Below are 11,032 nucleotides of genomic sequence, written 5' to 3' on the forward strand. Positions count from 1 at the left end.
TGTAGTGAACAATATTGTATTATTGAAACATTCAATACAGANCTGTCTCTTATACACATCTAGATGTGTATAAGAGACAGGTGTACGTGTAGAGCCGTGCTCGTGATCAGTAAAAGTGTAGAGCCGAGCTCGTGATCAGTGAAAGTGTAGAGCCGTGCTCGTGATCAGTGCAAGTGTAGAGCCGTGCTCGTGATCAGTGAAAGTGTAGAACTGTGCTCGTGATGCTGTGCAGATGATCTAATTAGTGCTGCAGATGCAATTCTGGTTACATTTGTTAACATTTTGATCTAACTTACATGAACCAAACTAAATACAAATTAAACCACATTTAATTAACTGCACAAATAAAAAGTGTTCAAAAATAAATATCGGTGGCTAACCACGCAAAACAAGAAAAAGTTTTACGCCTCATTTGGCAACCGAAACCAATCTTTCACAATTTTTTTGGGTACGCAGAACATGATCTCAAGTCTCAAGGTTTATTCGATCACAATTTGATATTATTTAGAAAAAATGAAATATCAAAGCGTGTTGAAGCGTTTATTGTTTCTGTATGCACTGTTGATGTGGAGTATAACTCTAACACGCGGTGACCTTTCAATTAGTGCAAAATATTCTAATATCAAACCATCGAACTTATCAAACTATTATGTTGAGCAAATGAATCACGATAAGCATGAGATTAAAGACAAGGAAAATGCCATCATATTACGCATAGACCATCTTCATTCGTCTGATACAATGAATAAATCGAAACGCATCTTTAAAAATTTAACCAAAGTTCAACAAAATTCAATTCAAAGCAAGCTAAATAATTTTGAAAATAAAGGAAGCGACTACAAATGGCGCTCAGGTGGCGCATCACGCACGTATGGAGAAGGCGCTTCAACACTCGAGACTAATTTGGAACAAGCTTTCCTAAAACATGCAAGGGCCAAAAGTGTCCATTTAGGCAAGAGGAAGGAACATGGGCAGCAGTCACGCGAGCTGAACGATGACATTGTTAGTTTAGTTGACGGTGACGACGAGAAATGCGGCATTGCTTGGACCTCATCATCGAGTGACTTTAGTCCCATGTACGAACAGGACTTGGACTTTTTCCCGGAGCAAAAGTTAAAGCGAATATCGACGACGAAGGATCGAGACTTTCGGTTAGGCAAACAAAATTATGTACGCCAGAAAAGTAAACAAAGTAGACTGAAAATCGATGGTGTAAACACGACGGACAGCAATGAATTTCGTGAGAACAAAAGAGATAATGAATCATCGAAGCATAATGACGAAATTACGAAACAAAATCCATTCGAACATGAAGCAAAAGCACAAAATTTTTTGAAAAGGAATTGCACTCCAACACCCAACAAAGCCAGTCTCAGGGGAGCTGTGGTAAAGGCATCAGGACTTCCAGCACTTCATTCCGTCCCGACGCAGAAGTTAGGCAGACGTTACTTCACTCGAGACCAAAAAGAAAGACTATCGCCAGAAACAGAAGTCCTCAACAACAGTGACTTTGCGCAACAAGTTCCTCGGTTGTTTCCAGGGATTAGGAAAAGTGGACTAGAAGCCGAGCCTCTGCAGAGAAATCTAACCGCTGCACGTGTCTCCGATATCAAAACAGGAATTGTTAAAAATGCAATAGAAAGGTTCCGAGGCTTCGACGAATTAAAAATTTATTTTAAAAACTCTCCCGGCACACAAAATAAAACAAATAATAACGTCAAGAATGCCACCAATCAAACAAAATTCAGTTCAAAAATTATACCTCTCACGTTGCTACCTACGTCCAAGACACAAAATATAACAACTTCAGCAAAGGCTGACGAAAACTTAGAACATTTTCCTGAAAATTCATTGCCTTGCTCGAAAACTGAAGTCGAAAATACTCAAGCCCTGAAAAATTCTACAAAAACTTTATCGTTAATTCCTGGAGAATTACCGTTGCCGCACAGTTCGATGCATGACTCGCAAGAAAAGATAACCGCGAGGAGTATCGTAACTTCGATGCACGAAAAGTTATCGTTGCCGCACAGTTCGACGCATGAGCCTCAAGAAAAGACAATCTCGACAAACATCGTATCTTCGATGAACGAAAAGTTATCGTTGCCGCACAGTTTAACGGATGAGCCTCAGGAAAAGACAATCTCGACAAACATCGTATCTTCCATGCACGAAAAGTTATCGTTGCCTCACAGTTCAACGGATGAACCTCAAGAAAAGACAATCTCGACAAACATCGCATCTTCGATGCACGAAAAGTTATCGTTGCTGCACAGTTCGACGCATGAGCCTCAAGAAAAGACAATTTTGACAAACATCGTATCTTCGATGCACAAAAAATTATCGTTGCCGCACAGTTCAAAGAATAAGCTTCAAGAAAAAATAATCTCGACAAACATCGTATCTTCGAGGCACGAAAAGTTATCGTTGCCGCACAGTTCGACGCATGGACCTCAGGAAAAGATAATCGGCGGAAGACGTGCGATGCGAGGAGCCTTTCCGTGGATGGTCGCCCTCGTTGATCAGATGAAGGTAAAGTAAACACGGACGATGACCTCCTGGCTGTGGGGCTAGCGTGTCAACATCGTAAACTGGCGAATTTTCTAGACGTCCACTTGCATCAAGGGTGAAGGCGGCATGAGTGTAATATAATATTTCAGAAAAAGAGAAGTTAGTCGCTAGATGCTCAATCTTTTCGTATTTTTAATACGTACAACTTACAAATATATTGGGAAATTTTCTAGACGTCCACTTGCATCAAGGGTAAAGGCGGCATGAGTATAATACAATATTTTAGAAATAGAGAAGTTAGTCGTTAGCTGTTGAATCTTTTCGCGTTTTTATTACGTACAAATTATAAATATATTGGGGAATTTTCTAGATATTACACTTGCAATAATTAAGGGTGATGCCAGCAGACGTATTGTAATAAATTTCAGAAATCGACAAGTTAGCTGTTAGCTGATAAATTTTTTCGCGTTTAAAATGCGTTCAAATATATTGGGTAAATTTTCATTATATGGGGCTTACCTTATTTAATGCATGCTATCGATATAATCGCCAAGCTGAAGTGGCGGTATAAGTGAACTTTCCTACAAAGAACTTTTCTCAAGTAAGGCGACGTTGGAAGCTCTAATGGCCGAAAGATGGTTATATCGTGCAAATTCCAGTGGCTGATCACAATTCATTTGAAATTAATTTTTTATACAATTACCAAAGATCGTTATGTAATTTTTAACACTTTAATGTTTCGAGCCGCTCGTTAGAATAGTTTTATTTAACATTTCTAAACAGCGTTCAGTCACATTTTCATGAAATACTCACATTTGTTTCTGGTTTTCAGGTGGACAGAGCATATATCCATGACAAGTTTGATCCTGTAACCTTCGACAGCGACATCGCTCTACTGCGCCTCTCACAAAATCCTGTCATGGTTGCCATGAATGATCGAAAGCCACCGAAAAAAGTATCAAACATCGCAGGGATCCCAATTTTCATGGACCCTGAGAACAGAAAAGACCCAAATAAAAACATCGTTTCGATCTTTGCGTACGCTTCATCCTTTTGGATGAGTCTACTGAAGTGTATACCTGAAGACAATTCGATGGGAGAAGAAGACAAATTATTGTACCTAAAATACCTTTCTATGTTGTTTGAAAACGTCGTTGAGTATTTGGGGTCAAATCAAAATCAGGCAATGTGTTTACCGGCTTTTTTCATCAACTTTTTGGCCGAAATAGCCGCTGGGAAGCCAATGCCATTGATTCCACAGTGTTCAACTAAACTAAATACGTTCACCGCGAATAAACTAAATTTGTCCGGTATTCGAAAAAATAACGAAATTGACTTATCTCTAATTGAGAATGTTTTCCGAACATTTGAAATCCCTGATGTACTTTCATCCATTTTTTCGAGTGTTGTTGGGAGTTTTTTAAATACGAGCGAACCTGGCACGAATAATTATCAGAAACCCAGCAGTGAAAATTCTTTCTTATCAGCGATACTGGGGTCCAACAGTGATAGATATCCCTCATCCTCGGACTTGCATATGGATTCTTTGAAATGTCCTCCAATAATAACTGAGAACAACATTCAGAACCTCATAGACCCACGAAATCGATTAATCGCCAAGAATTTAAATAATTCGTCACTGCTAAGAAAGACCCAGCACTTTTCCTCTCCTCCACTCACACACCGTTATGCTGTACGTGTTCTGAAGCAGAACACTTTTCCCATTATTACGCAAACTGACAATAAAATACTTCATCACAGAGCATGCCTACCAAATCCCAATTTCTTCCAGCTACCGAAACAAAGGTTTATAGCTATAAAATCCTTGAAAACTACACAAAAAATCAATAAATCTCAGAAGATAGTCGGCAGTTCTAAACTGAAGTCACCGCTCCTCAAGATGGCACCCTCAAAGCAAGTAGCCAATTCATCTGAGCCTGTCACTCTGAGGCGAGCATTGCGCCCAGTAATCCGCAGTACAAATTCAATCCAGGACACCGGAGCTCGACGTCCCAATCACATCTCAGCGGACGGCGTGCATAACAAAGCTAGCCTAAAGCATTCGCTTCCCGATGCCCGAAGACGATCCGAGGAGACGAATGGACGAAACTCGCAACGAATGTCCATGGACAGCTTGAGGCCAAGAAATTCAATGGCTGGAACGAGTCTTCGCTTTTCAGGGATCATTGGCCGCAAGTTGCGCTGTGTGGTGCTAGGATGGGGACAAACAGGGCTCATAGCTCCCACTAGTGATGTACTCAGGCATGCTAAGGTATATGTATGTGATTTGTGTAATTTTTATTTTAGTTACCTTGATACTGAATTATGGAAGTTGATCATTATTCTCTTGAAATAATTAACAATCAGATATAATTTCTGAGATGGCTAACGAGTCCAAAAATAGAGTTTTTTTACACCATTTTACACCACAGGTCCCCATTGTGTCGCTCGGCAAATGTAAAAAACTTCACCCGTCCCTTAACGTGACGGAAAACATGATCTGCGCCGGCGATCTCGACTCCAATCGCGACACTTGTAAAGGTAAAGTAGCATAACAGTATTTTAACTATACATTGTCGAGTATGACTATGCTTCTACGCACGGTGCATAAGTAAAGGTATATTAAAATCTTGGCATTTTTACTATGCCATATTGACTAAGGCAATGACTAAGCAGCAGCGTCCTCTGCTTACGGAAAGTTTCGGAAGATGTATTCCGCTCAATGAATCACAATATGGAAACAGCGTTCTGAACGTTTGCAAACAATGCAAACGTTCCACTAATTTTAGTAATTTTATATTCCACTTTGATTGACTTGTCGCATATATTTAAAAAATTGTTGGATTGTCAGTTTATGTACATAAATCTACGATAAATGATGAAAATTTTCACGTTTTTTACATGTAAAATGTTTCAAGCGATTCACAAACATGTAAGAATTATCAACAGTATACTGATTAGTCGTAAGACAGTTTAAAACCGGTACCAAAAATTTAGCAAGTTTAAAACTAGGAGTATTATACGCGGCAAAAATTGGTCGAAATTGAAACTCCGAAACGTTTTCTATAAAGATATGAATTTTTGTGGACTATTCTTTGCTTTTAAATTTATAAATCGTCAAATGTGAATTTAGTTTGCTAATTGTTTTTACTTGTGTTTTAGGTTTTGAACTGACGATGGAGCTGGTCTCTGTAACGTTTTCCTTCATAAAAAATGGGGAATTTTTCGGGGTGTTTTCAATGTTTTTAAATTCTTGATAAACTTGCGATTTAAGCAATCAAATGATCTTAATACATATCTTTAATATTGTTGCATGTCAGTTTATGTACATAAATCTAAGCTAAATTATGTAAATTTGCACTTTTTAGCGCATTTTATCGTTTATGGAAAAAAATGCGCTATTGTGCGCGTCATGTCCGTCTATCTGTCTGTCCGTGACTTCACGTTTTCGCCGACGAGTAAATGCGCTCTCTGTCACTCACTGCAGTTAGTACTGAGTTACATTTTTATAGCTTTACAAGTTTAGATGTTTTAGGTAATCTAACCTAAAATTATACCGGCTAGAAATTTGCGGAAAAGGTGCAACACAACACAAAAATCGAAAGTAATTAAGGCGACAAGATCAAACTGATGGTAAATTTATTACTATTTAATAACTGTCAATATTAACATGCATCATTATATTATAATATTTATTGATATTTTAAATTTTATGCTTTTTCAGGTGACTCCGGAGGCCCCTTGCTGTGTGAAGACAGGGAGAACCAAGGCAGAGTGCAATGGGCAGTGATCGGTGTAACGTCGTTCGGTGTCGGCTGTGGTAAACTCGGTATCTACACGAACGTTGCTCGCTTCACCAGCTGGATTCACGAAATAATGAAGCAAGGAAACTTGTAATAAAACCTACACGAAATAAATTACTGGGTCAAATTATCCAAATTGAGTCATACGTACTTGACCACTGCACGATTTTTGGCGTTGGATTTTTGGCGTTGTGACCCTAAAAGGACTTTCAAGAACCCGGCCTTTATATCGGCTAGCTGTCACGTGTCACTTATTCGTTTTTGTTGGTAGAAAAAGAGGTAAACGATGTCAGGTATATAGAAATTATAGCAAAGGTTAGAGGGGTGGGGAAGAAGAGAGAGCAAAGAGCAAAGATACACCCCTTTGAATTGCTGGGCCAAACTAGAACAGGCTGACCAACACGAGTGCTGAAAGCGCATTGCTATATTGCTATTGGACAATGTCCCAATTATTTCTGTGAGTGTATTTTATTAGTGAAGAATTAGAAAATGCCTTATAATTAATTTATTTCAATAGATAAGCAATTTCTCGATAAATTCGTAGTCGTTCAGTTTTATTCAGAATTCGGGCAGCCAGCTGCACCGAACGAATACCTAAAATGTTAATGTTCTTCGTAGAAATAGAGCACTTCTAACAAGTAGCTGTTAATGACTTCATGATGTATGTTATAACGCGGTTATATTGTTTCTCCAAGAATCGTAATCCATTTACCGAATCTAAAATAAAATTTACAGAAAATTTTAACACCGTCGTTTTATTGTAGAACTCAAATCATGAATGCATTTTCATGCTAGATACGCATGAACCAATACTATATGTATTGTTTTGGTTCATTCGTATTGTATCTTTTCATACTTGATACGAATGCACCAATACTACCTGTATTGTTTTGGTTCATTCGTATTGTATTTTTCCGTGCTTGATACGAATGCACCAATACTATTTGTATCGTATTGGATCATTCGTACTGTATTTTTTCATGCTTGATACGAATGCACCAATACTATTTGTATTGTTTTGGTTCATTCGTATTGTATTTTTGCTTGATCCGAATGCACCAATACTATTTGTATTGTATTGGATCATTCGTATTGTATCTGTAATGAATATTATAAGGATTCTCTCCGCCCTTGTACCTGATACCCGTGAGCAGGTCAAACCAAGACAACGCTTCCGGATCCGTGGGAGCGACGAGTCAGAGAATGCTTAAAGTATGAAGATTGATAACATAACATAACATAACATAGTGATGTCGGCGCTGGAGTGTAGGCCCTGTCTCTTATACACATCTAGATGTGTATAAGAGACAGGACTTACACTTCGAACTAGCGTACAAAAAGAAGGCTTTCGGATTCTTTTTGGCATTTTTAGCAATATTTTTTTCGAAGTTTTTCACTGCAGTGCGACAAACTTTTTTAGCTTGATTTCGAGCTCTGGCATACAGGTTATAATCAGACTCGCTGCGAGTTCGTAAATAACGCTTGTAGGCTTCTTCCTTGGTCTTTAGCTGAGTCTTAACTGCACTGGTCATCCACTGGGATTTTTTGACTCCTCCAAGCGTAATCTTGGGTACATAGGCCTCAACTGCAGACATAACCGTGTCTATGAGAAACGACCATGAATCAGCCACATTCATGTCCTTAATACAGTCCGAAATATTCGCCGAAATGACAAAAAGTCCGCGAGCAAATTCACTTGATCTCCAAACATTGTTGAGTAATAAATTTCCACTATTACTCAAGCAAAAGTAAATGCATTAATAGGTCGAATGTTAATTATAGGTAGAACGTTTTTGAATATTCGGGACCTTTCACTCCGAACTGGAGTTTTTGTAATATTGGTTAGTTCATTCAGTAATATATAAATTTATTTATCATGTATGTCAGTAAACAGAATTTGAAATGTCAATGGCTTCATGTTTATCTCTTATTCATTTTAATCCAAAAAAACAAGTGGATTGCTTCATGATAGCAATGAATAAAATTAAAAGATGAAATAACTTTCTCATGAGCTTAGACGGCGCTGACTAGCGTTTCAAGAAACTGGTCAATAGAGTGGATCAATTAAAGTAATAGCTTACCTTCAATGAAATTGTTTTGGGCTTACAGAGGCCGAACATCCATTCGTCTATTTAATGTAAAATTTCCAACTCATCGAATAAATGGACGCTTCCTGCCATTAAAAGTAGTCACAATATTCAGTGTGTTATATGTGACATGACCGAATAAATGCTCACAAAATTTAAAATATTGTTTAAAAAAATGTGCAAACTAATTTTATTTTAGGGGAGCGTCTTGATAAAGAAAAACTTTTTTATTTACAGATGGATCACTTTGTAACTTGGTACACATAAGTAACAGAAATCTGAGACTTTTGGTTCGTGTAAAATTTTCGAAAAAATGAGAGAAAACGGCAAAATAAGGGGAGTCACTGAAAATTTTTATATCCTCCTTCAATTAACGTGCTGCAACATTGACAGATATATCATTTGATTCATATAGACTATATCTAGCGATTGACCGACTACTTTTTCCAAATTATTATTATTTTTTTATTTTATTTATTTTTTCTGGTCGGGGGATTTTTTCATTTTTTCCATTTTTGCCTCGCCCTCCCCCCATGCTTTTTCAATATACAATCCAAACTATAACAAATAAAAAAATTGACCGGATGATCACTAGATATTTTTAAAGGAATCATGAATCGAATAGTAGGTATATCTCTCAATGTTGTAGCTTAAAAATCATAGGAGGTGATGGCGTATTTAAGATTTATAAGGTGGCGTATTTTGGAAATTTTAATTGTTCAGGGGAGCCAAATAAGCGAAATTTATCGAAAAAATAAGAAGAAAAAAATGCTAAAAAAATTGCTTCATACTGCAGCCCCAGCTTTCCCATCGCCAAGTACTCGTATTATGAGGCATCACACGTCTTTAGACTTATTTTTGTCCAGTTAAATTTGAATAATAAGCTTCGTTTTTTCCTTCGTTTTTTCTTCCAAACGCTCCCCTAAAAAGTTTCACTGGCATGGAGTCGTTTATTAAAAACTAATTATTTGAAAAATTATATCATTATTAACTTATTTAAACAGGTTTATGTGATTCTCCTCCATCCCGGGAAGTTTGATACCGTCCTGAAAAGACTGCCGGCGGTGCGGCGATACAATCATCAAAGCACCACTCAATCGACAATTTTACGGACCCGCCTGCGGACTCGCGCAACTGGGCCGCTCATAATTCCTTCAATACTTAACGGATCTGCATGAATTTTGGAATATGTGTATTAATTATCGATATGCCGCCTCAGGGCCCGGAAAACATTCAGGCGCTTCTGGCGCACAAACTGCTGACACATGAGCAGCAAATTTCAATTTGGGACAATCAAAGATCACCCATTCTACATTGTGATGAATACATTGAAACTTATTAAATCGGCACTGAAGTGCATTCGTTGAGCTAACACTCTAAAAACTCAGGCTAAAATTTGGAAATAGTTCGATATCTTAAACAAATAAACTCTTTATTCTTCAGTAGGTTCCCATGTCGTATCAAATTTTATATTCATCGTCAAAATAAGTAGAACGACAAATTTCAACCTATAGCAGAACCCTTACGAGAATGAACGGATTAGATAATTAGACTGATTAAGTGCACTTAATCCCATCAGGAAAATGACCTTGAATCAGAAGTATAATCAGTTTCAGAATTATTTTCAAAGTCAAGTTCTTTCTCTTTCATTCTGTTCATGAAATATTGCCGGGTCAGCTCACAGAAATAAGAAAACTTTCGAGTGGTAGATGTTATCTGTATATTATTGATATATACATTGTTCAGCAACAGTTACCTTTGAATCACATTTATCGAAATTATCGTTAAAAAATAATCTATTTCATATTGTTCATGTTTTTTCTTCAATTGGGAATCTGTTGAAATTTGTACTCTGAAATATTTTAGACCCATTCTGCATCCGCTCCTTTGGGCCAGGAAGTTACTCCGTCCGTTCTGTCTGGTTACGTGTTGAAGGGTTGAAGACAAGTGTTTTGTGACTGCAATCAATGTCAATTAAAGCCTGACAGGCTGACTGCTGGCAGTCCGACACTTCTCTTTCACGCCCACTACGCCTCGAATTCAATTAATCATTCTGTTGTAAACCTGCATGGCTGCATCTAGGAGGACATTTCTACCGAGGTATGCAATGCCGCTGCCGCAATGGTCGATTATGTCTAAGATATTTCCTGAGCCAATTCAAACTAGGCTACCATACCATTTTGAAATTTATGTTTTTTAAATGCTTGTAAGTTGTAAGAAACTTGGATCCCTGATTCTTTGTAAAACCGTACCTTACAGTGTAAGGTACGGTTTTACAAAGAATCAGGGATCCAAGTGTGGAATTCTGTATAGTTAATATATTCTCATGTTAATATATGAAAACGTATCGAAAAATCAACCCTACCACCGCGTTACACCACCTCACCTTCCACTGCAGTGAAATCATATAAACTGAGCTCATTGGAAACTGCCTGCCGCTCTTCCGAAATCGCGCGTGGTTTGAAATCCAATCCCGTGTTGCCAACGCCGAATCAAGTTAACTAGTCGTTTATCTGTAGGCTAGCGGACACATTTTTGCAATGAATACATTCTAAAATAAAAATAAAACACATCCAGAATCTTAAAAATCTCACGATTGGACAATACCAACAAACTTTTCGATATCACACCAAA

At 37.8% G+C, this 11,032-nt stretch overlaps 1 protein-coding gene across 1 annotated transcript; it reads left to right on the forward strand.

Annotated features, from left to right (window-relative positions):
- The first annotated feature begins 2,481 nt into the window (after positions 1-2,481).
- LOC108670741 lies at positions 2,482-7,056 on the forward strand. Its single transcript, XM_018158233.2, has 4 exons — positions 2,482-2,529; positions 3,341-4,780; positions 4,941-5,049; positions 6,233-7,056. Exons 1-4 carry the CDS (start codon positions 2,482-2,484, stop codon positions 6,403-6,405), a joined length of 1,770 nt encoding a protein of 589 aa, XP_018013722.1. The 3' UTR covers positions 6,406-7,056.
- Positions 7,057-11,032: the final 3,976 nt, after the last annotated feature.

The sequence above is a fragment of the Hyalella azteca genome, unplaced genomic scaffold (assembly GCF_000764305.2).
Source record: "Hyalella azteca isolate HAZT.00-mixed unplaced genomic scaffold, Hazt_2.0.2 contig4450, whole genome shotgun sequence".
Classification (NCBI taxonomy): Eukaryota; Metazoa; Arthropoda; class Malacostraca; order Amphipoda; family Hyalellidae; genus Hyalella; species Hyalella azteca.

What these genes read in the sequence shown, in the direction of transcription:
- LOC108670741 (XM_018158233.2), top strand. Translation starts at nt 2,482, where the DNA reads ATGCGAGGAGCCTTTCCGTGGATGGTCGCCCTCGTTGATCAGATGAAG. An exon ending in CCCTCGTTGATCAGATGAAG is followed by an intron (nt 2,530 to 3,340) that starts GTAAAGTAAACA and finishes TCTGGTTTTCAG; the next exon opens with GTGGACAGAGCATATATCCA. An exon ending in CAATCGCGACACTTGTAAAG is followed by an intron (nt 5,050 to 6,232) that starts GTAAAGTAGCAT and finishes ATGCTTTTTCAG; the next exon opens with GTGACTCCGGAGGCCCCTTG.